Source organism: Nipponia nippon, unplaced genomic scaffold, assembly GCF_047370975.1.
Source record: "Nipponia nippon isolate SJK-2023a ecotype South Korea unplaced genomic scaffold, ASM4737097v1 scaffold_2, whole genome shotgun sequence".
Lineage (NCBI taxonomy): Eukaryota > Metazoa > Chordata > Aves > Pelecaniformes > Threskiornithidae > Nipponia > Nipponia nippon.
Genome location: NW_028262336.1, coordinates 45680431 through 45702057, shown reverse-complemented (window position 1 = coordinate 45702057; position 21627 = coordinate 45680431). Strand labels below are relative to the sequence as shown.

The window sequence follows — 21627 nt, the reverse complement described above, 5'->3', positions numbered from 1 at the left end:
TAAACCTGTAATGTTCATCATCTTTCCCTTAACTCCAAACTGAAAAGAAGGCTGATAAGGACACAAACTCTGTTATCGTCACTGTAGCTTTCCAACCTTAAGGAAAAATTCTTTTGCCACCAATTTGGGGAAGAGTATTCTACCTAGTTGCCACTGCTTTTACAACTGTGTCTTCTCATGTATATCTGAGCAGCTGATTACAAATTTTGGTTCAGATCTAGCCATAGAAAAAGTCTACTTTAATACGTTCTAGTCTCTTAGAGGTGGAAGGAAAGACTGAACTGCTTGGAGAGGAGGAGCAGACTGTGGGATCAGAACCTGAGTATATATTTCATGGAGAGGGTCATTTGACTTTGGATTACCACAGCTGTGCATAACCTGTTTTGACACTGAGTTACAGGGTGGTTTGTCGGTTTGCTTCTTTCAAAAGATAACCTGTTACACACATCAAAATAAGACAGTACCTCAGAGAGATCATGAAGTGTGCAGTTGTGTTATTAGTTAGGAGATTGCAAGCACGGAAGATTTCCCTCGAGGGTAGCACTCCATCTTGCAATCTTATTCCAGAAAATCATATAAGTAAAAAAATTAAACATTTCTTGATCAGTTTCTACTGTGCCGTTGTAATAAAAGGAATTCATTGCATAGAAATTTGCCCAATTTCACATCAGTGAGCCATTAAAAATTGTTAATGATTTGATGAACTCTAACTTGGCTCACACAAGGTAGAACTCAGTGGCGGAGTAGGGGAAAAAAACAGCTCCAGTGTGTTCTGCTTGCAAGGGAAACTTCTCTTCTAGATAAGTTTTTTTTTTTTTTAATGTTAAAAGCACTGGCTTTTCTGAGCAGCTTCTTTTGAAGGAGCTTGCTTTACTTTTGCTACTGTTTTTTATTTGTTTAGTCCCACAGATGAGGTAGAGGTTGCTTTAAACTTAATGAAGAGAGTTGCTTCTTTTCTGTTAATGCACAGAATAGTCCATCTGTGTACGTAACACCTCAGGGGTATGCTAGATGACAAAGATGTGCAATGTATTAACTTAACATCTTAAATGCTCTTCTGGGCCCCAGTCAGACTAGCCAGGTAATGAGTGTGTAGTAGGATCTGGACAGTGTTGCCAGACTCTGTGGTTGATAAACTCAGGTGGAAAGCATGTGGGGCAGAGGAGTGCTGCTTGAGTAGTTAGCATCCTTGGAGGTCTGTGTTATTTCTGGAGGAAGAGATGAGGAATCTTTCAAGAAAAAAGAACAAAAAGTTACATTATACAGTGTTTCCTTTAAAGAGTAGGTCTAAAAGGAAGACTAGTACCATCATACGGTTTTACTTTAAACTCTTTTATTATTGGAACATCTGTGCCTTCATATAGACTCAAAAAATCTTGGGGTTATTTTGGGTGAGGAGCAGAGTTGCCGAATATGAGACTGTTACTTGTGTATTGCCATCACAAAACCTGTGTGATATACTTCGGGGCCTTATACATCCAGAATATAATAGTGACCTGATTTTTGGACAGAGGCCACTGTTCTTGAAATATCCAGGACTGCTAGGTGTTTGGCAACCTCAATCGCACCCCTGGCCAGGAACAGGGAATAGTGCATCAAACTGAGTTATTTGCTGGAATTCCTGTGGTACATGGGTTGTGCGACACCCTCTGATACCAGGGCATCTGGGGGTAGAAGCAGAGCAGACCTTGACAGCTAGAAAAATTCCTGACTACATTGAGGTTGGGTGGATGCTGGACTTGCAAGAATATCGTAAAAGACAGTGCTCTTAAGAAAGCTGTGCCTTCCCTGTTAGCTTCCAGGGTGTCTCCGTGGACCCCAGGCACCTGATGTTTTTTGGTACGTCTTGTCCTGTCCCAAGTTAAATGGCATTATCAGCCAGGAACGCCCATTCCCTGCAGCTCCCCTCCTGTTGATCTGAACGCAGCAGCAGCTGGCCAGCTGCTGGCAAGCAGGGCTGTCTGCGGTGGCTCTGGGGACAAAAGGTGTGGGTGAGGAATGCTGGCGGCCTTTTTGTATTATTATTAATTCCTATCTGTGCACAGTTTTGTTTACAAAAAGAATTGCTGCTCTTTAATTAAGAAATAGAGTAACAGAAATAAATCACTTCAAAAGGATGTTCTATTTAGGGGATGAGGGGAAGTAATTGTGGCAAGCTATTCTGAAAATGTCACGCAATCTACAGTTAAATTATTTTGTTCTTTCCTGGCTGTAGTTTTTACGAAATTGGTGAGTCAAGCAATTGTTGGTAGTATTTTCGTTGACTTACATTTTTTTCGTACCCTATATGAACTACATGCATCTGTCTAGATTACATCTGAATGACACAAATACATAGATATCAGGAAAAGGAAGAGTAATGGTTTTATTTAGAATTAACTGTCAGTAAGTGTTTATTAAGTGCATCTGTCATGTCTTATTCTGGATTTGTGTTGCTAGTCTCTTAGCTGGGAATTAATTTTTTGATACCTGATGACGTTGAATGTTTTAATGTTATTATTCTCATTCAGCAGTCTATGTAAGCAGTGTGGGACTTAAGTTCAGGAATATCAGAAGTACTTACTGCTTTCTTTTTTAGTCATTTAGCAAAAGCACATCTATGGCCTATTTTTAATGTATTTTAGATGGAATGTTTTATGTATTGTCAAGAATATTCAATTTTTTTCAAAAAATAAATGCCATTATACATGGAACTGTGCTTGTAAAACAGTTCATACAATTAATATATCAGATGGAAAACTTGGCCAAAGAAGGGCTTTGGGAGAAAATACGTACAAATATGGATAAATCAAGAAAGCTCACGTCAGATAATTCAAGATAATGGTATCTCGTGTGTGTGAACAAGTAAAGTGGATTCAAGAAGATGTGAGAAAAATTTTTTCCTTCTGCAACCTAAATTTAAGTGTCTAAATGAGTTCTTATAGCACTGGGACTTGGTAAATGGCCTTACTTTCAGGTGTCAGGCAGAGAAGAATACCTGATTTTTATTGCTGCTTGTCTATTTGCTAATAATGATGAGCATTGCCTAGCTTGTAAGAGAGAGATGGCAGCATTTGGATGAATTGAGGGCTCCCATTGAAATGCGTTGGGAATGAATATGCAGGACTCGTGCTCTTTGACATGTTCTGAAGCAGTGGTATCTAAGAAAGAGAGAAATTAAGATCTTGCATGTATTGTGTTCTTTTACAGTGAAACGTTACTTTTGATTAACAGGCAGTTCTCAGGCCAAAGGCAGAGTATTCATTATTTAAGTACAAAGGGAAAAAATATCAAAAATACGGTGGGGCACCCCAGCAGCAGGCTGTGTTGTTTTGACCTTAGCAAGAGTTCCTGTCTTCTTTTCTGTGCATATGTGTGGCAACCAAGTCATTTTATGGATCAGTCTTGGTGGTTCTGATAATTCGGTTTCCCCTGCTGCAGGGGAATGAAACTCAGGAGAATCATTGCTTTTACTGAAACTTTAACCATTTGTATTTTCTTTGTTGGAGAATTAGGGAACAATTTTTAGCTCCTCACAAGCCAGTCAAAGACATCTGAGAACCAGGCTGTGTGGCAAGATGCAATAGATGATCAGTCCTGGATCACCATTTTGTTTAATAGATTATATGACTGATTTGAGCAACTATTTGATTAGAAACGGAAACGAATGGAAGGCATAGCTCCAAATGCTTGATAACCTAGACCTTTAAGTGGCTTTGTTTTGGAGGCAGGAAATCAGGCCGCTGGCTCTGGAAGGACGTGGTCAGAGGCTGCTGGAATTGGGGACTTGCTCCTGTGTCTTGGGCCTGGAGTATTTGATTTACAGTGTGTTTGCATGTGGTTTAATTTTGGTGTTTGAATTCTAGAAGTTAAAGCCATGTGGAGATTGTGCTGGTGTGTTGTAGCAGAGACAGAGTGTGGGTGACGCTTGCCGAAGGGCCGAGCCAGAAACAGCAGGCTGGCCTGGCACTGGGGCATCCCTGCCTGCAGTACCAACATGTTCCTCATGTGAGTCTCTTTGGAGGTGAATAAGAACCAAAAATGCAACAAAACCAGTTTCAGAGAAGCTTTATGCTATAAGCTGGGGCTCTTACAACATAGCTGGGGCTCAGCAGTCAGATCGATCTTTTCTCCTCCAGGTATCTTCAGATTTTTCAGACATTTTGATTAGCAAGTAAAAATGTTCTCACTTCCTTGCCACCTAACGAGCAGATGTCTTTTCAGCATTAGGGATTGTTTGAAGACAACCATCAGAAAAGTGCTATCTCTCAAGAAGCAGCTAAATTAATGCATTCAGGTTTTTGTCAAATCCTGCTACTCAGTAGCAGTCATGTTGATGCATCAGAAGATATTCAGACACAAATTTTAGATGGACTACCAAATACCCAACAGTCTTCCTTATCCCCTTGGCACAGGGATGCACATGCTGCAGAGCTTTCCTGTGCTGGTCTGGCCCTCTTAGGCAAAGATTGATGGGGAAGAGATGCATGATGGATTATCTCACATTCTGCAGGGCTCTTTGCTCCAGGCAAAAACGTGTAGTCAGCTACATGCCATTAGACTGAAAATCAAACTGAATTAGCTAGAATAGGGGTGGCTCCCAAAGCAGGACCTGGTCCTGTACAACCCTGCGCTCATCCATGTCCTGAGCAAATGTATTGCATGCACTTCTAGGATCTTTTTTGGCACAATGGTCCTGTTTCTGCTCCCCAGTTACTCTGTTCTGGGGAACACATCCAGGTCTTGATTTTAGTGGCTTTTCATGCTCAGTAAGCATTTGTGTGCTGTGACTGGCTTCATACAGTTTCTGAACTGAGGTACATTGAGCTGGATCTGCTGTTGCAGTTGGGGCCCAGTTTATGCATTTGCAGTGCTACCACCTTTCTTGTTCTCTAGAGCTCTTTGCAGCTTGTTTTAGGGGCTGGCATGATCTGTGAACTTTCAGGTGGCTCAGCAGCGTATGAACGGTCTTGGAGTAGGAGAGACACTATGATGTGGCTCTGCAGTTTTGTGTGTCACTGCACGGGGCAGTCAAGTGTCCCATGAAGAGATGGGTTCCTAGCTGAAGGCATCTCCAGCAGGCCCTCCCCATCATGTCACCTACCATGGCAGAGGTATGCTGGGAGCGAGGTTAAGAGACACTGATAACTAGTCACTCCTGGATGTATGGCATTAAGCATATTCACACTCTCATTATTCCCTTCGAGTTTGTCTCTGGCACAAATGCTTTCCCTTGTTTCCAGTCTCTTACAGTGCTGTAATAATTAACAGCATCTGTTGATATGCTGCACCTAGAGAAGGATGCAAGTCTTCCTCCCTTCCATTGTTCCCTCTTCTCCTTTCCCCTCCCAGATGTAATGGAGGCATTGCTAACATACCTGTTATTAGGGGCTGCCAGATAGGCAATGCAATATACTACAAGAATTCAGGGCTCTGTTTGGGGTTCAGGAGTGGTTGGTATTGTCCACAGGTGGAAAAGCCATGGCTGCCGTAGCTCTCCAAATCTTAAGATTTCTGGGTAGCATTAAATTTTTTGTAATGTTGAAATACTTGTCTTGAAGATCGGGCAAGTATCCTCTGTTGGCTTGATTTTTGGTTCCAGCCCATTTTTACTTCCTATGCCAGTACAAACTGTTGCTAACTTTTCTCTTCCATTCTTCCGTCCTGTTTTTGCAGGTCTTGATGATTGCCTGCAGCAATATATAAAGAACTTTGAGAGAGAGAAGATCAGTGGTGACCAGCTGCTACGCATTACTCATCAAGAACTGGAAGATCTTGGAGTCACACGAATTGGCCATCAGGAGCTTATCTTGGAAGCAGTAGACTTGCTCTGCGCACTGGTAAACTTATTGGGGCAACTTGGGTTGGGGAGTGAACTGTGTTTGCATATTCACGGTTTGTGTATTCAAATTTCTAGACCTAAAGACTATCTAAGTAGTTCAAGAAACTCCTGACATGTAATGTATGAACGATTTGAACATTTTAAACCGGAGGCTAGATAAAGAGCAAGATCTACTGGTAGGATGGTGCTTGTTAAATAAATTGGTATCGGAGATTTAAGGCTTGCATATCTGTCTTTATAGAAGAAAAGTTTATCTGAAATCACAAAAGAACTAGACTGTGTTTGGTTTGGAATATAAAATAGCTATATACGTGAATGCAGTAATTGAGTGCCGGTTGCCCTTTACAAACAAAATGTCCTGATATTAACCATGTAATTTTTCACTGATCCTTTCCTGCAAATTGTGTTTTAGATGATTATTCGAGCTTGCTGAAACATTGCTGCTTGTATTTCACAGTAGAAAGGATTAAATACTGAAATAATTATCTTATGTATAAATAATACATGCATCTTTGATGGAGCATACAGAGGGATTTTGGTAATGGTCTTTTCAGTCAGGTTGCGTCATGCATAACTGGGATTATCCCCTCGGTGAGGGGTGCGGTGCTGACTTCACCCTTCTTACAAACTTTTTGTATGTGCCTGTAAAGATTAGTGATAGATTGAGCACACTCTCTGCAATCTCCACTGTAGGAAGGATGTGTGCACAGCTCTGCTAAGATGTACTTGACTGCCTAAAGTGGTGTTTTGTGGATTTTTAATGCATACTGCTTTTCCAAGCCTCAGAAGCAGCTTTAAGAAAGCTGAATCCCAGTAGAGGCAATCAAAGATGGTAGGCTGAAAGGCTCTTCAGAAGAGCTTGGGGATTCGCAGTATGCAGCAGCTTTTCTGTTGTTGCGTCTTTGGGAGATAGATGTGAGGGGTAATGAAGAAAAGAGAGGGAAAAAATATAAACAAAAAATGCAAAAGAAAAAGTAAAAAAGGGGAGAAAAGCTTTTCCATACAGGAAGACATTTGGTTTTAAACACATCTTAGATTCTCTTCTTTAGAGTAGTATTTTTAATAACATTGCAAAGTGGCTCAGTGCAATAAGTTGACTCACCTATTTGTTTTTTAAATAATGGAAAGGATGCAATCGTAAAAAAAATGCTACTGATACAGAAGGGAACATATAGAGAGTTATTCACAAAGTATTTTTCTCATCAGACAGTGCAAAAGGAAACAAGAAAGTAAATGCTTTAATTAACTGAGACAAAATCTAAGTTAGAGTGAACACCGATGACCATTCTTCCCAGACATACAGGGAGGCAGATTGTGGCTGTGTCAAAAATAATCTATTTTCACAGACAAAACGTTGTTTATTAGCTGAAATTTCTTTTTTTCCTGGGTATGTAATTACAGATGTTATCTTTAGACAAACAAACACAACTTGTCTTTGTAGCTCCCTTATCTTAGGCAAAAGTACATGGAACTAAGTTGAATACAAAATAAGGAATTTGTAGCGGAGGCTAACAATGCATCCTTAATTCAGGCAGCAAGTCTGTACCTTCCTGGTCCTTGTTGCATATGTAGTGTTGTCTGCTTTTCTGAGTTCATCTTAAAGAAAACTTCATCACTGAAACACAACAGCATGCATTCAGATTACAGCTTCTGACTTAAGCTGAGGTTTTTGCAGGCTCACAAATGGCTCCTGATGGCTCCTCAGGGATAAAAAATGTGATTGTTAAATTGATTTTAGTGGACTCAGTTTGAATTTATTGTTCACCAATCAGATAAACCTCTTAGGAAATTTAATTCAGAGACAATCCTTTTGGCTACATTGGTCCTATACTTACAGGCTTTCCTTTTTTTATTGCATCAGCAAGTATCTGTCCTGGTTAGTGCTTGCCCATTCTTCCAATCAGGCTCTAATGTTGACTGTATTGTTTAGGAGAACTTTAAGCCTATGACTCTCCAGCGTAGGATAACTGCTAGTGCAGGTAGTCACTGTGCGAGATTTTTTTAATGAAAATGATCTGATTATTTTTTCTGTTTCGCTGGAGTTCGACAGAGCTTTCACGATAGAATTTGGCATGAGTTACATGTGTATGATCCAACTGAGTTAAGATCTGTTTGGATGCTGGAGATGTTGGGTGGCATGATGAGATAGGAATAGTAATGTTAATTTTGCCTTGCAAGCATAATCTCTGATTGATTTTAAACTAATCACTAAAAAACAAAAGGATTGTCACTTCTGATTCTCCTTCCCATTCTCTCCAAGTTAGTGAGGAACCACCTAAACAGTTTTTGGCATTGAGGACAATGAGGGGAACAGAACCACCTCCCACTGTTCATTCCTGCTCTCACTCTGCAGGGGAGAGTTTCCAAGACAGAGTTGCCATCAATGAGGAGAGCTTCTGCAGTGTTGATAACTGATGTGTTTTAAGAGCTGCTTTCTTCCTGCCCCCCTTCCCAGCATTTTTTGGGGTACACTTCTGCTCGCAGTTTCTGCCCTGTCAGCTGTAGATATGGCAAATGGCAAACCAGCTGGTTGTGCTGCATGCCTGTAGTTCACAGGGCAACATTTTCTTCTTGGAGGAAAGTGGAGAGCCTGAACAAGCATATTTGGCTGATATGGAGAGAGCATGGGACCTCCTTAACCCAGGCAGAGGCTATTGAACAGCACTAAATAGACAAACTGCTTGCTGCAATAGTAGTTGGGGACCAGTTATGATTGATAGCACTATTTAAAGCATGTTCTTTATTGATTTTTGACAGAAGGTGGGTGGGTGGCTATGGTCTCTCACAGTATTCCCCTCCTGTCATAAGCACTTGCAACAAATGGATCCTCCAGTGTTCGTCAGCTGATGAGAGAACAAATGGTGGCCTGTGCTACCCATCTGAGTAGAGTCTCTCTTGGCTGCCAGCCTGCCATACTGTGCTCTTGACAGGAGACCAAGCATCCCGGGGGTGAGATTCGCAGGTTTTCTTTTCCTGTGGTGCTTCAGAGAAGGAGGAATAAAGATTTTGCCCAGCTGCTACTGCTGTTACAGGTCATGCTCGCTGATAATGGTGGGGGCGTACATACCGCATACCATCACTGCAGCTGAACGTGCTCCAGGAGAGAGCGGGCAACGTAACTAATGTAGTTTGTCTCTTCCCTCTCTCCTTCAGTCTGTGAAGGCGGGAGCATGTTCAATAGATTATCTTGCCTCGGTGCAGTTTTGTGTTTTATAAAATCCGTATGTCAGAAAGGGCAAGATAAATGAAATGTTCTCTGCGCTTAAAAGAAAGTAGTGAGGTCTGTGATGGTATTTTGTTGCTGCTCAGAGTCTGTTGCATGGTTTTCAATCAGTCCTTGAGAAACCACCATGACGGATATATGCCTGTAGAGTTATTCTGTTTCCAGCAAGGCACGTCTCTTGTCCTTCCCTCTCTGTTCAAACTGGGACATGAACCAAGATCACACTGGTGGCACCAACAAGTAGATTCCTGCTTGATGTGGACGTGCATGTTTATTCATACTGAGAAAATCTCAAAAAAATAATTGACATCTCAAACCTGGTTGAAAAATGGTAAACTAAGAAACTGCATGTCCAGCTCTAGAGATACAGGAGAAACTGTACTGAGTTAGGTACTGTGGTATTTTTTCTCCAGGCTACTTCTAGATGATAAAACATACGCTTGTTCATCATTTATAAAAATTACCACCCAGATCTAGCCTCAACATGATCCTTTTCAGTATGTGTGTGGCAGTGAAGCTAGTCTAAGACTGCTTTACATTTCATCAGTAACAAACAACAGTGTAGCAGACCTTCATCCATACATAAAATGTGACAAGCCTTGTTTCTTTGGTGGTCGCTTTAAGAACTGGATGTGAATAAACAATGCCAACAGAAAGTAAATTGAGGAAAGATGGAGGTGTTGCTTATGAAAAGAGAAATGCATACTGAAGAACAGATTACTTAAATAATGCTATCAGATCAGTGTATCAGTCTTCAGGTTTGGAGGGCATCTGGAGGTCTTGTAGCTGCTGAAATACCTAACTAACTGTGCTGCAGAAAGCAAGGAAATGCATGTAATTCTTTTTCCATCATCTGTTTGTCAGGAGATGGAGTTTCATTTATCAAAACTGGGTATGACCATATTTTGCTGAGTGTCAATGGACGCTAAATTTTATGCCTCCTTGGTATCATGCTTTTCCAAGAAAATGCTACCCTTTGCCTTGCTGTCTGGAGAATACAAAGACTGAAGACTGCATAGCCAAAGATTTCTTATTCCATCTTTAAGAAAACGATCTAGTTTGCCCTACATATCACCACAATGCCTTCATGCATGAGGATTTTTTTTTGCTTTACTTCTCCAAAATATCATGTACATTTTGGTTGAATGAAGATTAATTTCGTTTGATTTTGAACATTTTAAAATATTTTTTAAAAGGAGACCTTGAGGTGGGAAATATTTTGTTCTGGGAAGATAAGAATATTTAGAAAACTTCACAAATAACTTTTGGATGCTTTAAAGCTTTCCATATCCAAAGAACTTAGTAAAGTCCCTGTGAATTTGCAAAATACTTCTTCAGGGAATCTGCATTTGTGTAGAATAGAGTTTGGTTAAAAAGCAAAACACAACAGTTTTTGCTTTGTACAGCATACTGTTTTCAGTACTGGTTTCATGCTAGTTATTTAAATCTGCTATGGCTGCACAGGAATTTATTATGCACTGTATATTTGAATCTGTAAAGCTAGAAGATTGCAGCAGATGAAATAGCATTATTATTTGGCAGAGAAAACATTGGTGTGCACTAACAGCATGAAATTACTTATCATTTACCACTAACACATAACATTTAAATGCAAATGAATGTAAAAAATAGACCTACTTTACCCATGAATGATTTGATTCCTCCTAAGAATTATGCCTTTTATCTTAATTTCATCTTCTTGCCATTTCTCACACAGAAATCCTTTCCTTTGCCCTTATCACTAGTCACATCTTGAAACTACTTTTGTCAGTAATAGTGAATATTAGACTTAATCACTGTAGTGCTAAATGAGGAAGACTTCATTTCGTAATGGAGATTTGTATGTATGGAAGTTGGGATTTATTGTTAATATTCTGCATGCTCACAGCAGAAAAATTACTTACCCTTTTTACTATTGCCCTTTGCAACTTAAAGTTCTGCTTATATATCATCTGCCTTCCTTTCTTCAGTCTGAGCTAACAACTGCAGAAAAGGAAATCCTGAAGTCCATCACCAGATCAATAAAGCTAAGGAGTTAAAGGGTTTCTGATAGCTCATATAGATCATATTGAAAATGTTTGTTGCTGTTGTTAGTAGATCTTTTATACAGAACTGCAGTAAACTCTGTGGTATGCCAAAGGCAGTAAATATGTCTATATGCAAAGGGTGAATGTCCTTCCTCCCACATGCCTCAAGCATCAGTTAAGGATCCTAGATATTTTTCTTAGTCGCTTTTTTCTTTGGGCTTTTTGGGGTTTTGGGCAAGTGCGAAATACATGCCCTGGTTCATAGAGTCATAGCATGGTTTGGGTTGGAAGGGACCTAGTTAAAAGCAGACTGGCTAAAAAGGGCTGTTACAATGTACAATGTTTCAAAGAGGTATGTTCATAACAATCTACTTACTTCCTTTTTTTTTTTTTTTGAAACTGCTGATTAGCTGTTTAAGACTTTGTGAAATGCATGTAACTGAATATGTAGCAGGTAGCTGAATGCTGGAGAAACAAGAGCACTTGGCTGGCTAGGGACAAAATTACATGAGAAAGTTGAAAAACAAAAAAATAATGAGCTCTTGGTCTTGCAGAATCTGCTGATTGAATAAGAGTAAGAAGAATAGTTATATAATTGCTCTATTAGTGCTATGAAGCATAACCAGGGCTTGGCTTTTTGATGTGTTGCTTGGTTGTGCTGTGGAAAAAGAAGGGCATTTTTCAGGAAAGGGGATGATGATGATGATTATCAATCTTTCCCGGGTTCTGCAGGGCTATAAGTATCATGCACCTGAGTTTTTTCTGACAGCAAACATTTAGGACAAATATTTATACTCTTTGAAACCATTTGCCTTTAATCAGTATATGTTTAATAATTGCAGTAAATGATAAGTGTCATTTGAGCTATCTGCCTTTTTCTCCTTATCTACTCATTCTGTGTTTATGAAACAGATGTGTGAGGATCATGTGTTGTGCACTTCTAAATTACCCCATATGTCAGTGCTATTTGAAAGAGAGATAACCTTAGTGTTGGCATTTCGTGACGCTGGAAGAAGGGTCGTTAGAAATATATGTTGTAGGCAGATCTGATGAGGTATAAAGTTACATAAGGCACCTTCCATATGACAAGCTGTGTTCTCAGTTGCTCGCAACTTTGGGCTGGTAAGCTGTCTGCCTCATACTTTGTGGGATGTGTTCAGCCAAGTGTTTTGGAGAATGAGGTTCAGAGGCATTTTGTTCATTTTTAAAAACAACTTTGGAGACAAAGGTTGGAATTTTTCTTGGGGAATTTTTGGCAGCCCCAAATTTTGAGGCGTGGTTTTGAAATGGCTGCCATGTGCTGTGGTATCCATGTGATGCTGTTTTGATTATTCATTTAAAAATTTCCCTAGGCTTCCGGAGAACTGAGGACTCTATGAACTTTACTGTTTCCAAGTTGCTTGTGTAAAAGCAATAAATATTACATACAGAAATGATGCTCAAGAATTAAATATGGAAGATGAAAGCACTGAAAAATAGTGAGGAGCAGAATTAAGCTTGCCTGAGGTTATCTTAAGTCCATTTCTTAGCAGTCATATGCTATTCTTACCTAAAACTCCTGTGTTCAGTCTGTGAATAAGTGGAAAAAGACTTTTTTAAAAGTTGCATTAGAAAGAAAAATTATTATTTCATCCTTGTGTTTGTTATCCATATTACTGAGAGATATCAAGCATAGCTGAGAAGTTACATTCCTTTACACATAATTTATTTATACACTGCACATCATTTATTACACAGTACAGCTATCTAGACTATAATATTTGTCTTTTCAGAAGTTTGCCATTTTTTTCTTCTTTAAAAATAATGTTTGTGTGTGTGGCAACAAATATTTACCAAATTAAAATAAACCTTTACCTTCTGTAGTTTATACAGTCATGGTTGCCTTCTCCAGAGGGGCAGCAGAAATTAATCGATATATGCACTGCTATCTGCTCTGCCTGCCTAGAAAAACTGTTTCTATTTTCCTTTTGCCCCCAAGCATGAGTGTTACAGTAGTATCTTAGTTCCCATCTCGTGTCTCTTCAGTAAGAGTTAGCACTGGTTGCCGCATGCCTTTTGCTCCACATGATTTCCAGCAGCTTTCTGGGCTGAAAGAGAAGAAACAGTTATTTGGGGAGGTAGGCAGAGGGGCCATATGCTCATTTTTCTGTCTTGGATTGTTTGTAGGAGTCAAACGATGTCCTTGAACTTAATGTGTCCTTTGTGCTTGGAGATGTAGAGGCATTCATGGTTGCACAAAAGTTCTGCTCGAGACATCTCTTCTAAGGGATTTCTGGATTTGTTAATGAGACTGTGGCTATGTCTGTATTGTGTATTGTGGTGAGTTTAGATCCGGACATCTTTTGGTACCTGAGCTTGGCTTTTTTAGTTAGCTGAGATGTCTTTGCATTCACAATGGGCAGCGTAAAAACACCCTAAACTAAAGGTCTCAACAGCTTCTACACACCCTGTCTGAGCCAGCAGAGATAGTTAGCACTATGAGTTAGGGACACTTTACTTTTTAGCCTGTGTTAGCAGTGTGCAGTGCACTTCCCTGCCAGCAAGGGTTAAGTGAATTTAACACAGGAAAGAGATGAAATGAGCTCTGATTTTTTTTTTTTTTTTCTTAAACTGGGGGGGAACGAACAACTAATGAACATTGATCAAACTAATCCACAAAAGGTTCACTTTACTTCCAAAGTTTGGTTACCGAACTCTCTTCCTACCCTGTGGTGGTGATGGTGCAAGGATGGGCTGGCAGAGGGACTAGGCTGGCTCCCCTCACCAACAAAAAAAGCAAAACTCATCAGTGGTGATTAGAGCTACTGCTTGTCAGCATGTGAAGAAAAGAGCTGCAATTCATCACTCACACTGTCATGTGAAGCCACAGAAAAGTAATTAGCAGGTAAAATGTCTATTAATAGCTCCCACCACCTTTAGTTCGAACACCTGCTGACAAGCTATTACTCTGTGTAGCTTAGCTTCATCAAGTTCTTCTTTTGTGATTGCCAGAAGAGACTCCATTAGAGCCATTTCTGTTGAGGTGGGGTGTCTCTGAAGAGACTCTTGCTCTGTGGCCTCTTGTTGAGAAAGCGGATGCGTAGACTTGCTTCACTTCTCGTAATCTCTACAAGCATGCAGAGATTTCTTTGTGGTTCTTTCAGTGACTGTAAATTTATTTTGGCTAATGAAAGCGTAACTTGTGTTAGTGCCGGCTAAATGCAGAGAAGGGGAAAACAAAGAATTGTCTCCTTCGCCTGCAATTATCTTCTTACGTTGCTTGAAAATAAACGCAGTGTGTTTCTAAGAAAACCATATTGTTAATAGTATATTATCACATATAAAGTATGATTAAACTTGGCAGTTATTATTTCAGCAAGCTTTTTTCCAATATTAGAACATGCAACTCTTTGTTCATTTTTAATGTGGGCCAGAAATATTGGTGATAAACAAAGTGGGGATTTTGTTAGCTTGGCTGCTGTTTTAGGATCCTTCTACTTGAAGGCTTCAATAAACACAGCTGCCCAAAAATATATTCTGCCTGAAATTTATCTCCGTGTTTTCCATCCCTGGCCGTATCTGTCTCATATTACAGGTGGAGACTTTACTGAAATCAGTGCCATTCCTCATGTAAGACTGGATTTTATATGTTGTTTAGGCATTAAATTTGTCCCTCAGTTTTTTTATGTTAAAGAAAACACACACATTTGATGAATATGTGTGAAAATAGACTTTGTATCTGTTAACATTGTCTCTTCCTTTCCATATATCTGACAGTGAAAAAAGACATCTGAAAGAGTACGCCTGTAGGTGTCCATCACTTGAAACAAGAGGCCACTAAGCTTTTATAGGAGCTGATTTCCTAAAGAAACAAATGCACCCTATTTTCCTGTCATAGAATAAATTTTTTACTATCTTTTTGCTCGGTCTGCGGTGTTCAGTATTGCATGTTTTACTTTCTGGTGGGACTGGAGGCCTGTAGGCTGCCTGGTGGGGTTCCCGCTGCGGTGGCTGGTACCCAGCACCCACCTCTCTAGGCGGATGAGGTGCAGATGAGGTACAGATGAGGTGACAAAGTGGGGAAATGGAGAGGGAGGTGAAGTAATTTGGGGTTGTTGAGGAGGAGCGTTTGGATCCAGCCTGGCCCTCAGTGAGAAGCCCCCAGGCCGTGGGCCCTGCATGGGGCCTGGCTGGGGAGGCGAGCAGGTGCCCCGGGCCCAGCCGGCTCCTTCACCGCGCACACCCCCGGCTTAACGAAGGACAGCGAGTTTTGGTGCTGAGGGATGAGGTCTCCTCCGCGGCTCAGCGCTGGGGCGGGCGAGGGGCAGCCGTTTGCAGCAGGGAGCCAGGCCTCTTCTGCCAGGTCAGGCGTAAAGCGCAGGTCGTGCGTTGAAGCGCTGGTGAACGCGAGGCGCCTGGGCTGAGGGGGGCTGGGAGGTGCAGTGTGGTGACCGCTGAGGAAACTCGCGTTTGCCTCATGTGGTTTGAAGGCAAGCGTGGTATTTCGATAATCGCACTCAGCTTCCTGGTAACAGCCCCCTGAATTAAGAAGTTCAGTGTTTCGGTGTGTCAGAAAGAAGGAAACCCTGTGAGGGGCCCTGTGGCCAGCCTGCGGTTTGCGGTTGTTCCCCCCGTGTTTGGGGAGGTGAGAGCCATGTTGCACGGGTGTCGTGGGGCTCACTTGTGGTGGGGTTTTGGTTTGGCTGATCTGTAAGACATTTTGTGTGACGTATCTTTCGTCCAGAATATCTTTCATTTGTTTTTTCCCCCGTTAATTTTGCCAAAATGAGCTAGATGCTGAAGAAGCAGAATCAAATAAGAACAAACCTGTTTTTTCCCCCAACTTGATCCTACTGAACCCTCAATCTCCATTGTGCTCTTTCAGCCACAGCAACCACAGAAAACCGCAGCAAAAATAAATTTATTTTTATCCGATGTTTATCTCTTTAATTTGGACTGATTTAATAAGTTATTAGTTATGAATCGTTTAGCTGCATAATAAAGTACGCTTTACTTTTCCATCCTAATTTATTGTTTTCATCTTGTAATTTTTTATTTATAACCTAACTCTATCAGTTGTATAATTGTTATCGAATATTTACATGGTGGAAAAGTCACTGCCCAAACATACAGTTTGTCTAATTGGGAACTGAACGTGGTGGCAGAGGACGGTGTCTACACAGAAACTGTGCATTTGAGAAACATGCCCGCAAAATCTTCCTTGCCCAAAATATGGACACTCTCAGAAGTTACAGTAGAGATTTTTAAAACATAACCTTAGCGTATGGTCACTTCCCCCTTAAGCTGAGTCCCAAAGTGCATCTTCTGCTGTGGGAAGATGGCTGTCATTTTAGTGGCTCCCTCACGAAGTGTGTTTGGTTTGCAAGCACAAAGAGGGTCTGGCTGGGAGATGGAAGACAAGCCGTGTGCTGAAGTCTCTCTGGAAAGGATGATCTCCCATTTGCTTGGGAGTGGACGTTGTGGGAGGGCTGGGGGCTCTCCGGGGCTGGCTTCAGTGTAATCTTCCTGAAGTCCCTGTATAATTAAAGAGGAGATTAAGTTCTTTTAGTAGATGGTTTGGATTAGGAGCATGACAACTGCTGTAAATAATCATCTCACCCCCCCTCCCCCATATTTCCTACAGAAGAAAGACTAAGGTAAATAAGCTTCATCAGTCTTAAATTAGCATTGGCAAATATATCCCTTCTCCTGCCTCTTCTCCTTATGGACAGATGAGTGTGGGGGCCAAACCAGGGGGCCTGGGATAAGAGCTGGTGAGGACAGGGGATGTCATGAGGAAGTGGATTTTCCTGTTTGCAGCTGAGGTGCTTTCTGCATCCTACTTCATCATCATTTGTGGTAGGAAATGGTCGACCTTTGATATTAAGTAGCCCGTCATCAACTGAACAAGTTGTGAGCACCCCCTGTTATAACCCTGCGATGTGGTTAAGGCAAGGAGCACCTTCAGAAGTCCCAACTTTCTCTTACAGGAATAATATGCTCAAGTCTATGCAATGGATTATTCCTTTACAAAGGCAAAAGAAGATCTCTTTTGAAAGAACTCTATTATTCTTTTCATTTGTGAGGAAAACAAATCTATTATAGAAATAACAAATCACTGATGGTACTATATTATACTGTAATTGAACATTAAATTAGGTCATTCTCTAGTGCCATTTCAGCATTGTTTGTATTTTGAAGGATTTTCAAGTGCTATTTTTTAATATTTCTGCATAATTATTTCTGTCTCTGCTGCACAGCTGAGCAACGTAATTTAAGTTTAAGGAATTTACTCTTGAATGGAAGCAAAGTTCATAACTCAACTTTAAAAGGGCAACACAGACATTGTGCAGAGTGGCACTGTGTTCTCTGGTTTGTGATTCTGGTGGTCCTTTACTGCTAACAAGAATAAAAAGAAGGTAATGAACATGCTTCCTTCACTGAAACAAAACCAAAGCAATTTGGTGTCACACTGTGACCATACTGCATACTTCTGCTAGTTGCAAACCCTCTTGCCTAATATGATCTTAGGAATTGGTGTGAGTATGGGCACGAGGGACTGATCCCTAACCATCAGATCTGCTGAGAGAACCATCAGATCTACTGAGAGTGATGCACTGCTTTGTAAATCAATCTTCCAGACTACATTTTTTCTTCATTTTGAGATGTTTTTCTCAGCGCACTTAAAACCAGCTAAGAGATCACTCATAATTTTGCTCTTCTTTTGTTCTATTTTTATGCACTTTAGAAACAGAACATGCCATACATTTAAAAACTAATGAGTGGGTGTATTTCTACCTTAATTATTAGGAATGGTTAGGTTTTGAAGCAGAAGAGCAGTCTTGCTGTTCTTGGTACTTCATGTTCAGCTGCAAAGCTAACTTTCTTTTCTTTGTCTTTTTTTTCAATGCAGAACTATGGTTTGGAAACAGAAAATCTAAAAACCCTTTCTCACAAACTGAATGCATCTGCCAAAAATCTGCAGAACTTCATCACTGGGAGGAGGAGGAGTGGTCACTATGATGGAAGGACCAGCCGCAAGTTACCGAATGATTTTCTGACGTCAGTAGTGGATCTGATTGGAGCAGCTAAAAGTCTGCTGGCTTGGTTGGACAGGTAAAATCTCCCAAATGTGTCACAGGTAACCAGATCATACACACGCACAAACCCCAACTTCTTTACAAAACATAATGTAGACATTGAATTGGAAGCAGAATTCATTTACAAATTCTGAGAGGATGTTTGTAGCAATTTTTTCTTGTTCAGTCAACATGCAATTCAGATAGCATTTCACTACAATACTTCCAAATGCACTGCAACCCTACACATATCTGGAAATACCATATAGCAACAGAATGACATCATTAGGTTCTACATGTACTTTACCATTAATATAGAAGAACACTTTGACCTGCATAACTCAGATTCATTGCTCTGATAGCATCAAATTCACAAAAATGTGATCATACTTTTCATTATAAAGCTGTCAATATATACTTCCAGTGTGTGTGTGTGCGTGTGTGTATAAACATCCATGTTGCATTTTATGTTTTTTAAATGGCAGTGAAATAGCTCTGAAACTGTAGATGTAATTGGAACTGTCTTATACTTTTACTTCTATTACCTAGGAAGTGTGTGGGACCAGGACTCAAGTGTTCTCCTTTACTATACCTATAGTGACATTTTTCTAATGATAGCAAGAGTAATATGCAGGTATTTAAGATGATCATTGAAACTCCTGAAGTTGTTAATAGTCTATCTGTATGTCTTTATAAAATGCATCACAGTCCATTTTTATCAGCGAAAATAAAATGCTTATCTTGATTTAAAACTGTATCTTATTTTGTATCCAGCAGCTGAAGTTTTGTTCAGAGTATGATCTTTGTGTAATACTTAAAATCCGACAGAATTGTTAGGGTTTACTGCTGTGGGTTTTGTTGTGTTTCATTTTCCTGAGGAAAACTGGCTTCTGTCCCATAAATGATTTCCATATCAAAGGTTTAGGTGAAGCATGAATCTTTTCCATTCCTTAAGCCAAACTGCGAACTCTTTGTTTTGTTCAATAGACTGCAGCTACCACTGCTGCTTCTTTTCTCCTCCCTTTCTAGCCTTTCCCCAAGTTTCAAAACCAGAGTACCTAAAGTTGGGCTCCTAAATTTCTATTTAGATGTTTAACATTAGATGTGTAGAGAAGCAATACGATGTCATGGAAAGAGTTTAGTATTCAAGTTCAGACTTGAAAAATTGGGAATATATTTTTAGCTCTGTCTTTAGCCTGTTGTTGTTACTTGGAAGACCTGTAGGCTTCACTTTTTCTCCCTGCAAATCACTTTTGGCAGAGAACAGTGTATCATTCTGGGCTTTAAAACAGAAAGAACAGTAGAAAACCATGTTCTTTTGCATAGACAGATCAATGCTTGCCACTTCTTTCTATTTAGAAATAACCTTGCTTGTTTTCTCATTGGAATTGTGGCTAATGGGTAAAGACTGTTAGTTACAAAGTTGAGGGTTTTTCTTTTTGCATAAAATAGTCTGCTATTAAAAAATAAACTTTCATATATATACATGTTTAACATTGAAAAACAATGTGTTTTAGGAATCTTAATATGAATTTAGTAATTGAACTTCAAGAAGAAAGTAGTTGTTGATGCTAGGAAACATCTGCATCTGAGCACTAATGTGTCACTGTAGTACTGTGCACTGCGACCAAATTATGCACATTTAGTACTAAAAGACGAATCCAGTCTGTAAAATTTGTTTGTAGCTCAGAAATGTGTTGAGAATTACCTCTTAGTAAAATTATGTTTATAAAGGCAGCTATGTAGTATTTGTCAGAGATAATTCTGTTAGCAGGTTTTACTGTTGGTGGGGGAAGATCTCTAAAATAATTTCTAAAAACAGGCATATTGATTCTACTCCCAGTAAAATGCCAAATGACTTTTGCATTTATCTGAAATGACAGCTGATCAGATGTAGGAGTTCCAAGATGTTAAAAATGCAGGCAGCCATGGTGGTAGCCCACTTTTAGCAATGCTGTCTTTAGTGTCCAAATAAGGTTTCCTAGAAGTGATATTTTAATTTCATTCAGATTTCTGGGGAAGTCCTTTTGAAGATCTGTGTAGCTTAAACACCTGGTTCTGGCAAATGTTTTCTGTAACATTCTAAGACTTTTCTGATTTATGAGGGTGTGGATGTTTTGGTTAGGTTTGCTCTTCCTTCTTTGTGAAGCCCCCAAATTAGGATGAAGGCAGGATGATGACTGCATTTTTCTCAGGAAATGGGAATATCTGGAGATCAATAGGATTCTGCTTATTATATTCCTTCTAAGAAGCTGTTGGGGCCACTAGGGGGAGATAGAAAGATTTTAAAAATAATTTAAAGTCAGGAACATGGATTTGATTTTATTCTGCACAGCTGTTACTATTAAATCTGGCCCCAAATCCTAGGTTTTTGGTTGGTTTCTAACACCAGTTCCGTATCTGGGGTGCGAGAGAGGGGAGAGCAAACCATTAGGAGGAATAAAGTGGCTATTAGGGTTATCCACCCCATTGCAACAGCCATACTAGGCTGCCCCTGTGCAGCGTTTTTTAGTTCATGTCTGGAAAAAGCAGCTAGCAGCAGCTCCAACTTGCTTAGAAATGCAATGATGTGTTTTTTTATGTGTAGGGAATGGTGATGACTCCATATGACTTGTGCTTCACTTGTTGCTCTAGCGAACTCTCCCCTTATGATGTTTCTGTAAGATGCTTACAATCTCTCAGGACCTCGTTAGGCCAGGCACAATTATCAAAAGGAGTGCGAGGGTTGTGATCTGCTGAGTTACTTTCACTGTGGCTCTTTCAGTGCCACTGTGCAGGGCCAATCCAAGGACGCTCTTTGTTTCAGGTCTCTGCCTGGAGCAGTCCTACTTCCAGATGTATGTCAGAGATTGAGTTTTACTGAAAATTAGGGTAGCTTTTATTGCCAGGCTTTAAAAGTCTTCTGGTTTAGTTTCATTTAGGAACTGGAAAAGTTAGTGGAGAATTCTAGCTATTTTCAAAAGAGGTTGGCTGATGATTTTGAGGAATATGAAATAGCTCTCCAATAACGTCCTATAAAGAAACTGTCATCACACTAATAGATTATGTCCTTAAACTTTTTAGACTGATTTTAACTTCCTATAACTTTCTCAGCCCACCATATCTATCTTCTCTTCCAGAAGACCTCAAAAAAATGTTTTAGCTTAATAATGTTTGATTTTATACTCTTTCGCTAATCTTCAAATTTTTCCAAGCCAATTTGCTGATGAGATTGGTGCTTTCTTGAAAAACTATGAGAGTCTTTTGTGAAAGTATGGTGCATTTCCACTTGACAATTAACTTAGCTCTTAGGCTGATGGAAAACCACACTTTAGGCTATAGCAACAAACTACTTATCTGATATTCAAAGCAACTTGGCATCGAAATGTCTCCAGTGATGCTTCTCAAGAACTGGAGAATAACATATACAGTCATACAGGTGTTCTAGACTTCCAGTTAAATCCTTGGTGTTCTTTTCAGTCTTTATGCCTGTAATTCTTGGAAAGTGTATTCTTTGGA

The 21627-nt window shown here is 40.0% G+C and overlaps 1 protein-coding gene across 6 annotated transcripts in view; it reads left to right on the top strand.

Annotated features, from left to right (window-relative positions):
• CNKSR2 (connector enhancer of kinase suppressor of Ras 2) overlaps positions 1–21627 on the top strand; it is a 219820-nt gene that overhangs the window by 31168 nt on the left and 167025 nt on the right. For all 6 annotated transcript variants that reach the window (XM_087757718.1, XM_087757720.1, XM_087757717.1 and 3 more), the window contains exons 2-3: positions 5656–5819; positions 17964–18166. In XM_087757718.1, the coding sequence (XP_087613844.1) occupies positions 5656–5819; positions 17964–18166 (367 nt within the window). The remainder of the gene's footprint in view (positions 1–5655; positions 5820–17963; positions 18167–21627) is intronic.